The sequence below is a fragment of the Taeniopygia guttata genome, chromosome 2 (assembly GCF_048771995.1).
Source record: "Taeniopygia guttata chromosome 2, bTaeGut7.mat, whole genome shotgun sequence".
Classification (NCBI taxonomy): Eukaryota; Metazoa; Chordata; class Aves; order Passeriformes; family Estrildidae; genus Taeniopygia; species Taeniopygia guttata.
In genome coordinates this window covers 19694808-19715477 of record NC_133026.1, presented here as the reverse complement: position 1 = coordinate 19715477, position 20670 = coordinate 19694808, and the positions used below count along the sequence as shown (strand labels likewise).

The 20670-nt window shown below is 35.3% G+C and overlaps 1 protein-coding gene across 1 annotated transcript in view; it reads left to right on the top strand.

Moving 5' to 3' along the window:
- The window catches only part of MALRD1 (MAM and LDL receptor class A domain containing 1), a 237617-nt gene that overhangs the window by 163064 nt on the left and 53883 nt on the right, over positions 1–20670 (top strand). Inside the window, exons 31-33 of the mRNA XM_072925466.1 lie at positions 688–849; positions 3087–3244; positions 9982–10183. Coding sequence (XP_072781567.1) covers positions 688–849; positions 3087–3244; positions 9982–10183 — 522 coding nt within the window. The remainder of the gene's footprint in view (positions 1–687; positions 850–3086; positions 3245–9981; positions 10184–20670) is intronic.

The window sequence follows — 20670 nt, the reverse complement described above, 5'->3', positions numbered from 1 at the left end:
CAATAGTTTGTAACATTTTTCTGAAGTCTCCTCACAGATGTTGTCCACACTCGCACTCAGCAATTGTGTAGCTGCCTCTGCTTTATAACTAAGGAAAAGATGTTTTGGAGCCAACAGAAAATATTGTGGTGCTATTTGACTCATCTGTACCACACAATTTATATAATTTTGTTGATTAATTACTTTTCCAGAGTAACCTGAAGCAGCAGAGTTAGAAGTGAGCAGTTTGACTCAGACCTCCTGAATTTAGGAAGAGTGTCCTAATCACTAGAACATATCTGTTATCATAAAGCTACCATTAGACATAATATTCACAAGGCCAACGTGTAAGAAATTCTTTACTCAGAAGGTAATGAGACACTGGAAAAATGCCACTGTGGAAGGGCAGTCCAGTTTTGCTAGCTAATTGTCCGGAAATCGTTCTTTCCATTTACCTTGGATAAGAGCTGAATTTGGTGGTCATTAGTTTGTCATGGGCATTCATCTGTAGTAAAGTTTATACCTGCTCTTAAAGTGAAGAATGTGTTTTTCCTTTCCTCATTAACTATCACATATTATTTATGTCCATGCATGAAATTCATGGAATCACAGTGTTAGCCATACAGAGTCATCTCCATTTTTAGTATGCACACTGTAGCACCTTTATGTAGGGCTGGGAGGATAATTGACTTTTTGTTGTATTTTCAGGTTACTACACAAGTATTCCTGGAAGCTGTAACTTTGAAACACAAGATCAAGAGTGGACAACTGTATGTGGATTAACACAAGACACTACTGATGATTTTGACTGGAATATTAGCGACGGTGCTGTCACAGGGCAAACAGATCCTCATACTGACCACACACCAGGTATTGCCATGTGTACTACATCACTTCCGGGAAAATAAAATATTCACTGAATTAAAAAAAAAAAAAAATCTGCAAAAAATGTAGATTGGTGCCAAGATAACAGCACATCTCAGTGTGATCAGCTGATACATGAGAATAGTTCAAAGCTGTGCCAGGAGTCGTTCAGACTGGACATAAGGAAGCATTTCTTTACCAATGGGGAGGCCAAACACTGGAACAGGCTTCCTACAGGTGTTCAGTGCCTCCAGCCTTTCAGTGTTTATGAGGCATTTGTACAATACCCCTAACATGCTTTATCTTGGGCAGCCCTGAACTGATAAGCCAGTTGGGCTAGATGATCATTTTAGGTCTCATCCAACTGAAATAATACTAGTCCTTTGTATTCAATGCTAATAACAAATTTCAGCTACGTAATTTCAGCTTCTGACATTAAAAGATGAATTCTCTGATGAAATGGTAACTGGCTATAATAATATTCTTCTCCTTGTCAATATTTCAAATAATTTACTTTTCCTGAAGTGTGCTACCATCCTTATGAATTTTATAAAAACATGCAACCGTTGCAGGATGAGGAGTAAAGTGTGGGACTGTATGTGAAATGCTTGAGGCTCCTACCTTGATTTAACTTACCTCCCTGACATTGGTTTGCCAGAAAGATATTTCTGACAAACTGCTACCACGATACCTCTTGATTGTCAGGAGAATGAAATAAATTGATAGGCAATTACAGTAATCTGTGTTATGTAGTAAGCATAATTATATATTGTATAGCTTAAATATTAAATAAAATATTCTTTATATTATACAATATATCTGGGTGGGATATTAATTTCCATCACAAATGTACCAATCTCTGTTTGAGAAGTAGTTAACTTTCTTTCTAGAAGCCTTGATGGTTAGAATCCCTATCTTAATTTCCATCTAATCAGCAAAGTATAGTTAATATTCAATCTAGAAGTATCAAAATTTATGCTGTTTTTCTCCTGGGTTTGTGAGCAGAATCATCTGCAGGTTTTGACTCTTTTTATCTTATGTTTTATGTTTTCAAAATCAATAGAGACACCTTATCATGGGTGGCTGTAGCCACTTCTGTCCAACTCATTCATCCTCCCTTTTCCTTTATTCTGCACCTGCTGCAGGAATTGCTCACCTGATCATGAGGGAACTGCTTATCTACCACAAATCACAGTTTTTGCAGACATTCCTACTACTTTATGTTGCAAGGCTGTAAATCTGAAGTGCATTCCTCTTGGAAAGGGACAGAACAGACAAGGTAGAGGTAGAAACTACTGCAGCTGTTCCAGGCAAGCTGTTTCTTGCAAATAAGTAGTTCGACTTGCTTCCTTGCTGTTACTTTGATGAAATGTGATAACAAAACAACCACTAGCCCCTGGCTTTTTAAGGAGATTTTGTGTGTTTTTCTATTTCAGTTTCTTTCAGTCATTTAATTAGTTCTTTGTTTCTGTGCAATTACCCAGCAATTGTAAGAAAAACAAAGTTAATAAAAGTGAAGCAAAAGGAAAATAAAATTAGAGCAAAGTGTTTACAAAATTACCCAGATTTGTAATTTACTTTTAAATTACCCAGGCAAGATATATTCACATTAGCTACAGAGGAATTGCTTGTCAGAACTGCCAACAGCCTGTAATACTTAGAAATATCCATCAGTCCATCATGTTTAGGTTGGATATTAGGAAAAGGTTCTTCCCCCAGAGGGTGGCTGGGGAGAGGAACATCTCCCCAGGGAAGTGGTCACAACACTATCCTGACAGAGTTCAAGAAGCATTTAGACAATCCTCTCAGTCACATGGTGTGACACTTGGGTGTCTTAGATTGGAAATTAGGAAATTATAAAGAAATTCTTTACTCAAAAGGCAGTGCAACACTGGAAAAAATTTGTGCAGAAGCTGTGGATGCCCCATCCCTGGAAGTGTTCAAGGCCAGCCTGGGTGTGTTCTGAGAAGCCTGATGCAGTAGCTGGCATCCCTGCCCATGACATGGGGCTGGAACTAGTTGATTTTTAAGGGCCTTTCCAACCCAAGCTATTCTGAAATTCTGTGAAATACAAAAGCATTGACAAGGAAGATCTCAACAGAAGTATGGTATGGTATACATATATGTGGGAAAAAGGAAAAAAAAATACTAGCATCTGTGTTTATAAAAATGCTTATAAACTAAAGCAAAGCATAAAATAGTATTGAAAAACTCTAAATGCTTTTTATCTTTTTTTTTTTAAGGTAAAGGACAGAGATTTTTGTATGTCAACTCATCCACCCAGAAGGAAGGAAACAGAGCAAGGATAACTACCACCAAGTTCTTCCCAGCTAGTCTTGGGGTCTGTAGAGTTCGCTTCTGGTTCTGGATGTTTCCCTCTAGGCAAACAGGAGTCTTAAAGGTAAAAGTCCTACTACATTATGGCATAATAATAGTTGCTTTAGTACTATTTGCATTTTTGTGTCAAGGATTAGCAAAATCTCAGGAATTTATATTAACAAAACTTAATCACAACTTACTGCTGTTACACAAATCTTCTCCTGACAAGACCAAGTGACAGTTCTGCTTTAGTTTTAGTTCAATTTGAAGTCCTTTCACTACATGTGTAAGAATTAACACTGCACATTTGACTAGCATACCAAAACCTACCCAGTACTAGCAGAGATCTCTGCAGAATTCACTCTAACATAAAATAGAGACGATTTCTAATGTTAAGTGGTTTAAATTATATGTTTTAAAAATATTAATGCAACTGTGTGTGAAAGGTGTTTTATTAAAACTATTGGAAATAAGGTATTTAACTGTATTAACAATTATAGCTCAAGCTTCCATGAAACTGTCATCTTGCTGCTCCCCAAGCATCCCTAACAAGTACACTTTTGGTTGTTAAGTAATCCAGTAACAGTCCAAGGAGGGATGTGAACCCTTGGCAAACAACTCACTTCATGTGACTCACTGTATAAATATGCTTCACAGTTCCTTTTTAAGTGACCTGAGAAACACTCCTATCTGTGGGGTTTTTTAAAGTTTGAAAATACAGGTAACATTAAGTTTTTTTCGTCAGTACAGAATATAAGTTAGTTTATGTTAAAAGTGAACAAGAATATTTTTGTCATCTTGGACATTCAATTAAGTCAGGAAGTCTTTACCACTGTTTTCTCCACTGGCAAAGATAATCACAGCACTGTTCCATGGGATTATAGTGCAGTTAGGCTGGAAGGGCCTGAGGTGGTCTCTAGTCCAACCACTTGCTCCAGAGTCAGCTACAAGATGATGCTGGGTGGCTCAGGAATTTACCCAGTCTTGAAAATGTCCATAAATGGAGACTACTCAGCCTCCAGGAGCAACAAACTCTCTACTATCTTCTCCTTACATCCAGCCCAAGGATAATGTTATCCTTCATTCCACCTTTTTTATCTTTTCTTTGTTTTAGTAATTTTTTTCAAGATGGGATTTGCATACCAATTTTATCTCTAGCACCTAGCTTATTACTCTGAGTGTTGCTGTACATTTACTTACTGATTAAAAAAAGCTGTATTTTGTGAAGTTCACATAAGCAGCAAGTAAAAAGCAAACATAAATTCCTTTTTTTGACCTGTTGATAGCTGAAGTACTGTGAGATTATCTATGATTAACTATCTGTTTAAATTCAAGTATCCTGGACCTTACAGCATGCAAGATTGATGATGAGCTCCTTTGAAGGAGCTTTTGAATGTTTTCAAGCACCACAGAACACTTAGCATTTGTGAATAAGTAGATGTGTGTGGCCTATGTGTGAGTTAGCAGGCAGACAGCCAGAGCCTGCTTTTTAATTGGACTTTTTCTTTTTAAGAAGACTAATTTAATTTCTTCCAATTGCCTCAATTTTATAATAAACTGTCTTACTCCCACATACAAATAAAGTTCACTGTTTTTAGCTTTGCTACACGTACTCTTACATAGAAATGTGTTCACAACAGATTGAGGCACTCAGCAAGGAATGTCAGCCCATCACAGAATCAATTTACCTCTGTGGACATTTTGCTCTTTTCTGCCAAACTAATAAGCTATTCAGTATCAACTGTTGCTGTTATTAAATCAAGAATATAAATTAACTGTACCCATTCAAGTGAAAAAGGAAAAAGCCTAAAAAGAAAAAAAAAGTAATAAAATCAACAGCCCAAAACTTCTGAAATAAAAGCTCTGTGAAGATTTTTTTTTTTTCAGTTTGCACTGGAGGTGAAAGAAGTCAAACTGTAATAGGAAGTTTGAATAATGTGCCAGAATATAATAACATCAGTACAAAAGCTGATATAGTTCTTATCTGAAATACAGCTATCTGGTCAAGTCTGAATTAAAAAAAAAAATAAAAGGACTGCAGATATAGGACATACCGAGATGTGTGATTAAAATGATATGTAAGGAATCAGTAAAAGAAAGATTAAAATTAATGTTGTAATGGCATAGGAAGTAGATGTGATAGAACTGCACAAAATAGTGGGAAGTTACAGAAATGATCCTGTTCTTACTCAGAAAAGGAACTAGTCACTGAGGAAAGAGGAAAAGGAGTTTGAAATGCTCCTGTATTTGCAATGCACATTTTAATTGCACAATTTGATTGTCATAAACTCTGATTTTTCATAGGGAAACCAAAAGTCTGGGCTATTATTATTGTTTTTAGAAAGGACACAATGTTTACAGCAACTCTTGTATTAACATAGAATGGATGCTATTTAAAGAAAACTGAATACTCCTGCTTCAGGACTTCAATCAATCATTAAACAACAGGAGAAAAAAATTCCTTTATAATGACTTTGTAAGAACAAATCTAACACCTTTCCTTAGAAGTATTTGGTAAGAGTCTTTGGAAGGGGAGTTATCCAGCACTAAATACAAGCCTGGTCTAATATATCAATCAAAATTTTCTGGACAAAAATACCTCTTAATACAAACAAGTGTTGCTGCATTATGCTGCAAATGTAAATTTAAAAAAACTCACCTTTCTCTTTACATTCTTATGACTACTTTTTTTGAACTTAATAGTGTAGGAGAGCAGTTTCAGAAGAAAATGAATGTAGTTTTCACATCTGTTTCTTCCCAATGGAAATTCTATTGATAATCTGTCAGACTGAAAACACTCAGTGTTTATTATGATTCTCTGCCCATTTTCCTCAGGAGTCTGCCATACTCATACAGTGGAGAATTAAAACTAAAATTAATTCCTGATGTGACAGTATAGCTAATATATCAGTTTTCTGCTTTTGTATTTGTTGATACTAAAATAACTGATTTATAATAAATCTTGGTATAAGACAGGTCACTTCTACTCAAAAAACCTAAATATTTTATTACTTCAAGCTAATTTTTAGGCAAATTTTTTATTATTTTAAACAGAGGTTTAGGGGAATAAGGAGAAAAGAGGTAAGTAGTTTTTTAAGTGCGTCTCTATTGGGATAATGAAATATGATACAATTTTGTAATCTGATTCGTGGACTTAGAAACAATTTCTGTCTGTCTCTGGTGAGACTTGGGACTGCTGAGGAACATGAAGAGTTCAAAAGCATGATCTTAAAAAATGTAAAGCAGAAAACCTAGCATCATTATCCACTGGCGTCAATGGAAATTTTCCTCAGCTGACACAAGTCTCTGGTGCCTAATGAAGTGAAAATACAGGTTCTCTTTTTCAAGATCTTCCTGTTTCCTCGGCTGGCAATTAAAGACTCTAAGTTGTCAATGGTGGGAAAATACATCTCATTATGCACCCTTCAGACCTGCATTGGTTTCTTATTTCTTAGGCAATTCAGGTGGAATGTTCTACCTTCCTGCATCCCAACTGCTAGATTCAGGCAAGATCAGGGAGATAATATATCATATTGAAAAGTTAGGATGAGGGTACAAGATAGCCATGAGTAATGCTGATTAACAAATAGAAAACAGTTTCTATTTTATGACCTTTAAAAGTACTTTCTGCATCCTCAAAATGACATGGAAGCTGAAAAATAATTCAGAACTTTCTAACACACAGGATATTCTGTGGAAAATTAGAACTAAGTCATGACTTTAAGGTGGTAAATAGGATTTCCTAAAGATTGTTGTTCTCAGTGGATCAGCTAGATCAGTATTAGGCTGGAGAACAATCTTATCAGACTTACAAATACAGAATTGTTCAATGGGATTTTGCTACAACTTGTTTGGTTGTTTTGAGGGTTTTGTGGATTTTGGGGGTTTTTTTGCTTGGTTGGTGTTTGTTTGGTGGTTATTTTTCTTCCATTACATACCATATAGTGAGCTTCATCTTGCCAGCTTTTTCTCTTGCACATCTTAAGTTGTTTTCACTACCAGGCTAGCTTGTACACATTAGATAGGATGCTGTGCAGGAAGGTTGTACTGGAGGCATTAAGCACCACAGTTGTACCCTTCCAGGGCTCTAGGGAGATCTTATCCATGAAAATTTGCTCAACCTTTCATGTGCTGCATATGTTTACACAGGCCAGCAAAAGTCTCATATACACTTGACATTCTTTCTGATTCAGAAGATGCTCAAACACTGAGTGACATGGATAGGCCCAGGAGAGAAGATATTATTATATTTCTTCCCTTTCACTGGGCACAGCCTCAGAGAAAATAAGACCTATATCCCTTGCTAAAGGAACAGAGTTCTTGGGCTTCCCATTTTTCTGAACTCTCCTTTAATCTCATTTGACTTAGTAGGCATTTTCAGTTATGTGTTATTCTTTTAGAAATTTCATTCAACTTTTTTTAGAAGACATTTAAGAGCACAGACCCTTTCCTGGCATAGTTGTGGACAGGAAAAAGTTTGGAGAACTCAGGTATACAAAGGAGTACTTTGGCAAGTAGTGGGATTGAAGCATTACCCTAGGAGCGTACATGACAAATGAAACAGAACTGGGAGTTCAACAGAGATTTCCAATGTACCAGTTTAGAGATTTATACTAAATGATAGTGGCATCCTCAATTACCTATGTGATTGTTATACACCAGGTTTAAACTTTAGTCTAACTGAGGACAGAGTCACATAAATTACCATAACATGTTAATTAATCCATTAGTAATTACGTATCTGCATACCCTTACTCTATGGTAAGTGTAAGTTAAATTGCAAAGGAAAGAAAGACAAGGCATGTAAGATGACTTTGTATCTATTTGAACATGATGTCATCAAAATGTCACACTTAAGACCCAGTTTGACCTGCTGCCATTCCAGGCCCACTGGCCAGTGAACACACAGCAGGATCCTGAAGGGTTTATTGTTGGTACTGAGCTTGAGCTGCAGGTTTGATCTGAATGTGCACAGAATGGGTCCTTGCTGCTGTACCTGAGACCAGACTTTGTATGGACACAGTGAAATTTCTCTGTACATAGACAGATCTGTTCAAACAATTATTGTGCCGTGAAACTTTAAGTATGAGAAAATTCTCCTATTAACCTAACCAAAAGAATTGGAAAAAAAATAAATATCTGGCTTTAAACAATGCGACAATCTTTAAGTATCCTGTAAGAAAGATGGTAATGTCTTGAAATGTTTTGGATTCTTCCCACTTCTCCAATAGCTATTTGTGCAGCTGTGAGACTTAACAATGAGATACACTGAAATGGACATTACATCAATATTTACCTTCCAAAAGTAAATATCACTGCTTATAGCTAAAACCATGCTAGCATTATTATATGCTGTAAAATTCCAGATTATCAAGATCGTCATATTTCATGATTGGTGAAATAGTTAATGGTTCCAGAGACACACACAGGTGTTTAACATTGTCCTAACCTCACGAAGGGTTTCTCTGTTTAAGGGTTTCAACTTATTAAAACCTCAGAGCCTGGTACCATGAAAACTGTTACATGCAGTTATTAATTTTATTTTATGGGTTGAACCATCTATTTCTTCTCAACACCTGTCCTTTTAGCCCTGCAAGAGGTGTGCTTTTAGGAAGACAGTGACAAGATATTGCTGTTACACAGTCCTGTGACCAAAGATCAGGCTTGACAAAATTTGGTCCTGATTTCAGTTACTTTGTGTCAGTATTGTTTCTTGCTCCCTTACTCCAAAAATCAAATAACCTGCAAGAATTGTCAAGCATCATAGATCTTTTAATCAATACACCAAGTTCTACAAAGTATGTGGGATTTAGGGTGCCATTTTGGTTTTTAGCTTATTTGTCCCACCAGGTGGACTGGGAGAATCAAACATGCTGCATTATACAGAACATTAGAATTGGTTCAAGTTCATAACTTCCTTGGGCCTCAGGGTTTCTGTTCTGTTATTAAACTGGGGCATTCAATTGGCATGAACCTACAGGTGACTGGAAAATTAGTTTAAGAGAATTATGTTTCTAAAAGTGATGAGAAGAGTATATTGATTATAATATTCAGTCCCTTAAAAAATAGTTATCCTCTGTAATGGTTAGAATATGCTTACTTTATTTTCTCTAGTTCTTTTAAATTTTTTTTGACCTGATCAGATTTTATAACACCTGAGTAGGAAAAGCAAATACATCTTTATTTTCCAGTTTCAGGTTCTTGGCATAAATTCACTAGTTGGTAGTTAATTTAAACTTTATTGCTATTATTGCTTCAAGTATTTAAATATTTCATGTATTTTTATTCATATCTTTGCTAAATATGTTTGCAATAACTTTTTGTGACTGTCTCAAACTCTGCACTATAAATTGCTAGTGCCAGATGACAGACTTAAATCCCTAGTTGCTAAATCTTTTATTTATACTTCTAAAATCTTCACTCAGTCTAACTATAAGGAAGTCAACATTTAGAGATAGAAGCTCAAAATCTTTCTCGGCCTTTTTTCAATTTTTAAATGAATTTGAGTTTAAGTCTTTACTCATTATCTTCTGTATGTCAGGCTGAGACTGTAGATTTTGCAATTAGTGATTGGGTTAGCAGCTCTTTTTTTCTTTTTTCTTTTTTTTTTTTTTTCTTTTCACAGTAACTTTATATTTGAAGCTTAACCAGCATTAACAAAAGTATTCAGTAACATTTGGTCAACACCAAGTGGATCTGAACCATATCTAGGAGGGTCAGTACCGCCCAGGCAGGGAGGTGCACTGCTGCACTTGTCTCTGTTACTCTCCCAAGCTGCACTCCTGTTGCTTAAGGCTGATTCATTTCTGTCATAAACAGGTCTACACAGTTGAAGAACATGGAATGGATATCCTTATGTGGTCTTCTAGTAGAAATGAAGAAAACAAATGGATGTATGGAAGTGTGGCTCTCTCCAGTAACAGTCTTTTCAGAGTTGCCTTTGAAGCTGAAGTGGGGTGGAGTCAACCCACAGAATTTGCTCTAGATGATATTTCTTTCACCCCAGAATGCATTGATGGAGGTATGATATTACACAACTATATATCATACATGTTCTCTTTTCAGAGGGCAAGGAAAATTGTGGCATTTTGTATTTCAATGTATGTCACAGTCAACAAATCTGACATATTTTCTTTTTCTCGTGGTTTATAGAAGACAGTTTTGTGTTTTAGCTAGAACTTGAATATACAAATAATTACAGCAACTCAGAATATTGCTGGCTTGAGGACCTGAAACACAGTTGAGAAGAATCTACTGCCGTTCCACTATATTGGTTTTCTCCTGTATGAAAAAAGTCAGAGGAGACCTTAGTTTGGGAATGAAGACTTTTATGAGTATCAAAGTAGTTCACAATTATTTTCAAAGAAAGTTGTTTGGTTTTTTTCTCTTTGCTCTTTTTATAAAATACAAATGTGTTCCAAATTTGCCTTGCTAACATTTCCTTCAAGTATTTACAATCTTGCTTCTGCTACACAAGTATTTGATCTATGTAGAAAAATAATTCTAATGTCATAAAATGCCCTGTTTTTTTCTGTGAGAAAAGCAGTGTTTTACTCTGAAAACAAAATGTAGCATACAATACCATATCAGAAGATAAAGAACAGAATATACATGCAAATACAAATTCTGATAGAAATATCATCAGAACTTAATGACTGACTAAGGGACAACTAGGTATTGTTAAATAAATGCCAATAAGGAGGTTATAAAAATCTTCTTTGATAATCTTTCTTTTTATTAAAACAGTTCTTGTTGTTCAGATAGGACAGCCTGTTTATGACCTAGTTGTCATGCTGTTCAAGAAACTATTTATATTATTATTTCATTGTGATAAGCACCTTCTGGAGGAATTAAACACATGATGATTAAAGCTTCAAGTGAAATGATATGTTCACACAGGTGAAATTTGTTCAGTCTCAAGCTCAATGAGAGTTTTGTTTATTTTCTCTAAATAGGCTCAGGCAAATAATATTTTGGAATGTAATTCAATGAGCTGCACCTTTTTTAGCATTAATCACCTTTTTTAGCCATATCTTAAGGATTACTTAGGCAGTTTTATGCATAGTATAACATAATAGGGAAGTTTTCAAATTATATATTTTAAGTACCTGTAATTATGAAATAATCATAACTATAGACATAAATTAATTTTAATAGAGCAATATTTTCTAATGACATTATTTTTCTCCAGAGATTTTCCAGTTGTAGAATACTTCAAAGTATCTAACTTGTATTGCAATCTGTTGCTCTTGCAAATGTGAGATATCATAAGTTTGGCCTGAAAAAAATTTGTTGGAGTTAAATTGGTTACTTACAATTTATTGAATAAGTCAAAAACTTATGCCTTATCTACATGCATAAATTGCAACTTGATAGATAATCTCTCCAGACAAAAGACTGTATCTAGATGCAATTACTTAAGATTGGCTTCATACTGTCCTTGGAAGAGTCCTATCTTAATAATCCTTGCTGGCATGTTAGAGCTTCTGAAGAGGCAAGAGAATTACATAAAATCCATGTAATACAATAAACCACAGCAATTGAGGATAAAAAGAACCTACCACTGAATTTTTGATACTGTTCCTGACAAAGAGCTACTTAGGAGGAGGTGCTGTTTTTTACTAACTGCTGTTGCTAGAGAGCTGCTTAAATATTCAGACAGAAAAATTTGAAGATATTACCTTCCAATAGTATAAAAACACTGTCCTATAGATATTTGAGCAAGAACATTTTTCTGCAACAGAATCGATGGGAAAGTTTACCTAATCCATTGTCAGTCCTGCTTTGATTGTTGCTCATTATGTTTATTCAAAGACCTAGCTCAAAGAAAAGTGTATTACCTGCAGTGCAGGTTTTGTGTAGTGTTCTTCCTTTCAGAAGATAGCTATACTAGTGCAGATCTTTTTTTCTCTCTCTGTATTATTATATTTCAGCTTGCCTTTAATTGCTTTGAGTTTCCAGAGGCAACATGTTCTAAATTGAAGCAATCACAATTTAGCTGGTTGGAAGCTAGAAGTAATAAAGTATTGCCAGCAGCTCTAATTCAGTTGTGGTTTTTATGTTTTTAAGTAGTCAGTCCATATTAACCATGACAGTTTTTAGATATCCAAGAATATTTCTCAACATTTAAGCAAGGTGTTGTCAAGGTAGTGCTAGGTCAAGCTAGCACTACTGGAGAAGTAGCTTTCAGCTGATGCTAATGCAGAGGGAGTTGTCAGTGGCACTGGATCTAGTTCAGAATTAGGTGCTAAATGAGATATATTCATACCACTTTTCAAGGTTCATAACTTTCTGCTGATAAAGTTGTGTGAAGGTCTTATCATGTTAGGAACCAAAGAATTTAATTGTTAATTAGTTGTAACTATTTTCTTCAAATTGGCAAATAACAGCTTGATTTTAAAAAACCCACAGAACTTTATTTCTATGATGTTTTAATTTTTTCAAAATATAAGTTGCAACACATTTCTATTTTTAGTTTCACATGGAACAAGAATTCCAAAGTATTGAATCAGATTTTATGTTCATTTATGTATTTCTCATAGTTTTTCTAGTTGAGCTGTAATAGGAGGCATTACAGAAATTCTAAAAATTATTACTACACCTAATTTAAATCATAGCATTAACCCAAAGATGCCTAATAACCAAACTTTATTCTCCTTATAAAAATCAGAATACTATGTTTTGCCCCTCATTCGTTACTAGAGAAATAAACCAGATGGACAAATTTGATGTAATTTCTATGTAGAAATTACATCAAATTTGTCCATCTGGTTTATTTTGTTTATATTGGAGCAGATTCTCGAGAAACAAATAAATAGTAAATATATTTTGTTAGGTCTTCCAGAGATCACCCAAGTGAAATATTTATGCTTGTAGACATCTACTGGATGAAGGTAAATCTCAGTACAAAGTCAGCACCGAATGATGCTCCAGGTCTTTTACGCAGTCAAGTTACCTGCTAGGCCCTATTTAGCTGCAACTCTTTGGGAACTTATATCTCTAAATTGTACTGCTTTAACTAATTGATAAAGTAATTTTGGTTTATTCAAAAAGAATAGTATTTACATTTTTAAATTAATATTTGAGATGAATTTTGGGTATAAAGAGGAGTGCAAATGTCATGAGGCACCTGAAGCTCCAGAGTATTTGAGAAAATAGTATTTACTTTTTCACCATCAGTCATGCTTGTCACCAGTTCAGTATTAATATTGTTTACTGAAATAATTAATTTGAATACAATTAATCTGCATGTGATTCTGTGTCTATTCTTTTACTTCACCTTTCCTTATAATTCTCTCTTTTTAAATTACTGTTTTTAGTCTGTTTGCTGCATAGTTTATTTCACATAGCTGGTCACTCTATCTGAAGTATTTTCTTTCTTTTCTTCTGTTTTCTGAACCACTTTTTATCAACTTTGATAATTTTATTTTAAGATCGTTTTTACTTCTGAGCTTTTTTATATATATTCCCTTCTTAATAAAATATTTTTCAAAAAATGTCTCTTTAGCCTATAAACTTAGCACATGAGAAAGGATTGTCATTGTTTCAAATTTCCCACCACATTCCCCTACAGCTTTCCTTTCACCTGAAAGGTTTGTCTCCAGTAGAACATATCATTATGTAAGGACACATAATGAAAGGTCAATTCAAACAGTGAAAAACATTCAGCACAGATAGGACATGGCATCTCTAACACTGTGTCATCTGACTGTGGTGGAATTATTTCCCAGATGCAATGAATTGGGGCTTTTTTCTGGTGTCATAATTCTTGAGTTCACCACACAGGTTACCAGCAAAAGGGTCAGATTTGCCTCTTAGGACCTGAAGTACAGTAAAATTTTCGGTGATTGTTGGCAGTTTTCACTTAGGTGAAACATTTGCTTTGAAATATCATAATTCTTCCAAGTCTCCCAATTGCTGTGTAGCAAAGCACAGACTAAACCTTCTGTAAAGGTTGTATATAATCCTTATACTGAGCAAGCTTTCACTTGCTGTGAAAAAACAAACAGAAGAAACAAATCAGAATCTGTGAGTTATAAGACAGGTTTTAGCTTTACATTCAAGCCCAAGGGCATTTTAAAAAATGTGTACAAAGGTGCCCCAGTACCCTAGAACCTAACCTCCAAGAATTGAATTTTCAATTGATTTGAACTATCGTAAGACAGTTGTGAGATATAGCCATCATCGCTTTAGATCACCTTTCCTTAGTTATCTAGAAGAAATTATATTGCAAAATATAATTGTGTGTATCACTGTGTGACAAAGGAAATTATATTCAATCAAATTTAAGATAGATATACTCAGAATTTCTGGCCAGCCACAGTAAGTAAAAGTGCATCTAGAAATATAATCTGTCTCCAACTGTTCTGTGTGTCAGGGAAAGAGTTTAAGAAAAGGGCAACTATACCTACTGTTTTACCCCAGTACATTTCCCATTGGCAGCCATTTGTAATTCAGTCTTCCTGAGCCTGAAGCCATATAGCCATATGTAGTCTTGGAATAATGATCCTCAGGTTTTTTCTTTACCTTTGAACTTATCTGTTCCCCTTTTTACATCAGAGAAATTTTTAATATTCAGAAATTAAATTATATGCTACTGCTTATATGAATCTCAGTGGGTTATATTCATGAATAAAAAAGCTGTTTAGTGCTTTCTCATTTAAACCTTAAAATGTATGAAACCTTTATTTCAACCTTGGCAATTCACTCTCTTGTATGGTGGGTAGGATTTTCTTAAGGTATCTCCATAAAGCAGTTTCAAATCTCACAATAGATGCATGCTATAAACCCAATCCTGAAGTTCCTTCAGAATGAAATAATTTGCATTGACTTCCAAAAAACAGCAGAATATATGCAATGTCATAGCAAAAATTTGTGATAGGTGCAGGTTCAAGCATCAAGATGAGAAGGAAAGTGACCCCAAGGGCCAGAGATATAGGCCATTCTCTTTGTTCAGTGTGGAAGGAAATGAACATTATAATTGGCATCTAATTTAAACTCTGTTTATGACTGTTTATAATTTGAACATAGCAGAATGAGGATAGAATCTAATACTTTTTCATTTAATAACTTAGTAAAAGTATAGTAACTCTGAAAGTGATTTCCATATATATAGATAGTGGAAAGAAAGAAAGTGGTGGAATAAAAATCTTTGTAGATAATCACCTGATAATGAGTCAAGGTTTTCAAAATCAGTATTAGTCTAAACTACTATAATTTTAGATATGTGGTATCTTGTAGGTATCTAATTTTCAGGAAAAAAAATGGGAGTAGCATTTCTTTAGAAGTGAATCCCCTTGTGATTTTAGATAAGAAACCACAGAGCAAAGGTTTATATGTGTGGAAATACTAATGTCATAACATCTCACCTAGTTATAATTTGTTTGTAACAACATATATTCATATAATGGCAGAATATCCTGAGTAGGAAGGGACCCACAAGGATTATCGAGTTCAATTCCTTGTGCTGCACAGAGCCATCCCCAAGAGTCACACCATGTGCCCAACAGCATTGTCCAAATGCTCCTTGAACTCTGTCGGGCCGGTGCTGTCACCACTGCCCTGGAGAGCTGTTCCAGTGCTCAACCACATATTGAGACTTTTTCATCCCTATTTTATCTTTGCTTCATGAAACACACTCTTTGAATCCTGATTGTTTATAAACCTCCACTGCTTTTCCTGCCACGGATTTCCATTTGCTTAAAATCAGGGTCTGTGTGTTTATATGCAGAGACATAATCTTTAACCACATTATTGAATACTATTTTTTTCAGAGCTCTCTTTTCTTTTTCCAACACAGAGATGAGAGATAATTGAATATTTTTGTTTCTCTGTGCACATTTTTCAGATCTATCTTTGACTGCAGAATTTCTTATCTTGATGAAGAGTTTTTCTAAACAGCATATAGCTATAGCGTCCAAATATTTGAAAAGTATTTCATAACTACCTCCATAACTACTTCTCATTGCATAATGTTATGTACCTGACAAATAAAAAGAAGATGGGATTTAAAAAACCTCTGTAATTTTGAGTGCTAGTTTGGAAATGTCCAAACCATTTTTGTCTTCAGACTCATAAAAATAAAAATTCTTGATTTGACCAAAAAAGCAAAATATCTATCAGCCAAAAGGTTTCTCCGGTGCAGACCCTAAGCTGGCAGACTAGTGATAAGCTGTCTTGAATTAGGACAGCTTAAAGAGGAGATTCTAAAATTAGTTACATCTCCTTAGTTTTAGTCATTCCCTTTCCACCAATAAGGAACAAATGCTAGTAGATATAAGTGAAAAAATACCGTTTACCTACAAGCTGAACAGCCAGTGCTGGTGCTCATGTCCTGACCCACTGCTCCATCCACTCTGTGGTGCTGACATAGAGTGAGCCAGTCCCATGGGACCAGCTCAAGTTTCACTACCTATGGAATTTGTAAGATTCACTCTAACGATGGTTTCTAATTGCAAAATGCGGTTTTTCCAAGTTGCTCCAGTGCAAGCCCAGACACCCACCCAAAGCAGTCCTTTCGAAAGGGCAGCATCCACCTTCAGCAAACTCTGCCAGGCAAAGAAGGGAGTCAGCTTGGGTGCCCTGGCCTTCTAAAGGGACCTGCATGTCCCAGCTGCCCCACAATTCTGGTTCTGGATGTGCTGGGGTTTAAAGAGACAATACGAGATTGATATGAAATACAATGACATTCTGGGTCACTCATGACAGAAGCGTAACAGGTGAGCTAGTCAAATTAAACAGCTCAGAAGCCAGGCATTTGCAGATAATTTTATATGCTCTCTAGCGCTTTTAGTAGATCCCATTTCACAACAAGAAAAGCATAAATAACATTTTTATCTAATTAAGAGACAGCAACCCAAAAGGTAGAGTGGGTGTTTGTTTGAGCTTTGTGCAAAAAAAAAAAAAATAGCTGAATAGTGCAGAGAGAATCTTGTTGAGGAGCAAGCCTGTGTATTTGTCCATGTGTCCTTGTGCGTGTCCATGTGTGTGAATCTGTGTTTCTGTGTGTGCAAGTGTGTCCATATGTTCCCATGCATGAAGCAGCACAGAAAATTCTGCAGCAGAACCAGACTCATCTTAGACAGTTCATGATTCTTCTCTGAAACTCCCAAGAGCCCAAGTGCTGGAAATACTGGAAGAGTTAATTGCCTGAACTGCTAGTACTACAGTGTTAGATCATGGGGAAAAACACTGCAGAGGAGACTTAACTTCTGATTTCTTTAAGTTGCAGAGCCAGGGGAATCACTGTTAGATTCTCTGCTCATGCTTGCAGTGAAGCAGAAATCTCTCTCATATGGAGTTTCTTTCTCAAGGAGAAAGAAAGAAGAAACTCATGGAGTTTCTTTCCTCAAGGGCAGGAGATGAATCATGAGAGAAGTTGTAGAGGGAGGCTGCTCACAGAGGAGAAGAGGAAAGCAGAATGAGTAGTAATAGAGGACTGGAGATATCAGGGAAAATTGTGAATAGGTTCTTTAGTCAATTAGCATTTCCCTGAAACCAATCACTATATGCTTTAGATCCATGTTGCTTGGCAAATAGGGCATTTATGCATTTTTAAAAACTGTGACTAAAAACTCCAATCCAAGGCATAGTACCTTAGAGAGCTTCTTCAGCCTGTTCTTGTACCTTCCAGTGCACAGACCAACCAATTTCAAAAGCCAAAGCTTTTTTGTGGATTTCATAGAAAAGGAACTGTGAATAATTTTAGGATAAGATAATTGTATTGTATAAACTAGTATAATTATTGGCAATTCCTAAATGCAATTATGTTGTGTATGTTTAAATTAATAATTATACTATCTTTGTCCAAAACCTTCAGTTAATCTCTGCCTTCTTATAACTTGTCCAGAATATTGAAATCTTCTGAAGCAAGCTCATGCCTTTGGGGAAATTAAAATTCTTCGGATTTATTAATAGTGTATTAAAATAGTTTCATTAATATTGAATCTCCAAACCCCATCTGTTTACACCAGAAAACTTTCAAATCACACAGATGATATTTTTCCTTCCTAACTTCATTCATAAAAATCAACATATTTCCTTGGAGGGATTGAGAGAAATAATATTTGGAATAAAATGGTTTCCTGATACTATCTTAAAGAGCAGAAAATTCTCAGACTCTTCCTTATGTAAAACCTGCTCATCGCCTCAATACTCAACTTACTCAATAAGAGTAAGTCTTCAGCTCAGATTTATCTCAGAAATTACATCCATTTCATTTTGTCGAAGACTAAAGCTTCATAGCTTCTCCAGTTTGTCACTGGTCCTAATAAATAACCAAACCAACAAATCCCTGACATTAGCAGGCGTAGCTAGCAATTCCCAGACTATTCTTAGCAGAAATGTGGCAAATATTGCCATATTCCTGTCACAGGTAGTGTGTTCCAGCCAGAAGCAGTAGTTCTCTGAGTGAAGACTAAATCATAGCTTGACTTTACTGGCAGTAAACCTGTCTGTCTGTTTTCCATTATAATTGTATGTTAGCAAACTGTGATCATTTAAAATAAATTCTGCACAGACATATAGAAATCTGAAGTCATTGGGCCATGTTCTACTTGTTTTAGTTCTGGCTTTGTCATGGGGTCTCTAGGATCCTTCCCAGCACCCTGCCCCATACCTCTGTCTTCTCATGAATGGAAGAGACTTGAAGATTCAATTGGCCAGACTAATTTTTCCCATTTTTTATTTCTTTTTGTCTTTTTACATGCTTGGAAATAAACAGCAGGAGCTTTATTGTAATGGATAAAAACTCATGGAAAGATTGTTTAAGTATTTGTATAGTTTTAGTCCAATTCATTTTTTGTAACAAGTTTGTTTCTTTGCAGCCACCTTGAATGGGTTGATTTCATGCCCTGATCCTGTGTTTACTGAACTGAAATCAAGGACTGACATCTATTTCAAATTAATTAATGCAATGGTTTGGGCCCATAATTAATTTATACTCTTGTCTAATGAAATCTATTGTAGGGAGTTATTTTTGACTTCTTTTAGCTACAGTTAATAGGTTCGCCGTTTTTATTACATTTACTAGGCAAATTACTTATGCAAATATATTTGTCAGATTGTTGGTTTCCAAGGGTTTGATGCAAGACCCATTAAAATCAATATGAGTTATCCCATTTACTTAAATGGGCTTTAGAGTGAGCTCTGATACACCCAAGGCAGTGCTACCTAACAGCATATGTGCTAACTTTATTTCGTGCTCCCTGGTGTTGACTCTAATGGCAATGTCCACTAGGTTTAACTAAAATTCACTGTTACGATGATATATAAATATAAATATAAATATAAATATAAATATAAATATAAATATAAATACTATAACTAGGGACCTACTCTGTGCCAGAGATCTTTGTATTTGAAGAGGAAAGGCAGAATAGAGGAGGATAGCCTGGAGGTGCTGCTTCATTCAAATTAAGCATGTTTGTGTGTTGCTTGCTGTGGTAATGACTGTGTAATACAAACATTTATTTTATATTAGCATTTGGGTAAAAACAATTCTACGGTTTTCTGTGACTGAATTGTTGTGATTCATGGGCAAAATATTTGCAGTGCCAACCTGTGAAGTTTGCTTTACATTCAGGAAACAGGATCATATGCTCCATGGATGACAATGACAATAATGCAGCAAAGCATAAGTGTACAGAAAATGTTCATCAAAGAACAGTAGGCCTTTAACAAATCCCTATCCCACAAATATATAATTGTGTCCTTGAAAATGAGCACTTGTTGACTTAACACTTTTCATATTGTAAAGATTCTTTTCTTCAAAATCATCAGCTCATGAGCACTATTTACTGTAAACATGGTTTGATAGTTAGCACATTGCAATAAAAATGTATTTAAAAGCACCTATTTGATCTGACAACAATGGAATTCAGATATATCCAGCTGTAGTTATAGCAGTTCACGGAGGCAGTACATACCAAATTTCATTTGCTTTAAACACTGGTCTGATTTTTATGGTTTTTTTATATATCTACCTCAGCTACTTAACTTCTCATAAAAGTGTGAAGGTGCATGTGAGGTAGCACTTCTGGTCCGTAGATTATAATTCAGCCAGCACAGCTGTGTGAGTAAGTTTCAAAAGACATAGGATCAAATTAAAATGTCAGGTTTTAGGACCTAATTAAAATGTCTTTTTTATGATATACAAGTAGATGTTGTATGCACATTTTTAAACCCTTTCATAAATTTTGGTTATTTGCCATATGCAAGGTAAAAATAAGTGCAAAATAAAATACTGAGTGCAGAGTAAAGTAAATAAGGACATGTACACAGCTTTCTACTTGAAAAGTAATGATTTCTTAGCTATAATGTAGCATCAACAATTTACTGCTGTTTTTCATGTGGATCTAAATTGAGGCTCAGTGCTTTGCAGTGCAGAGGTTATTTTTGCTGAAATTGTTTGTGTTTGTTTGCTTTTCATCTGTGTTCAAATACTGAATACTTGAGGATTTTTAGTCGTGCTTTTCAGTGAGCATGCAGCCTGGATACAAAAAGCAAAAA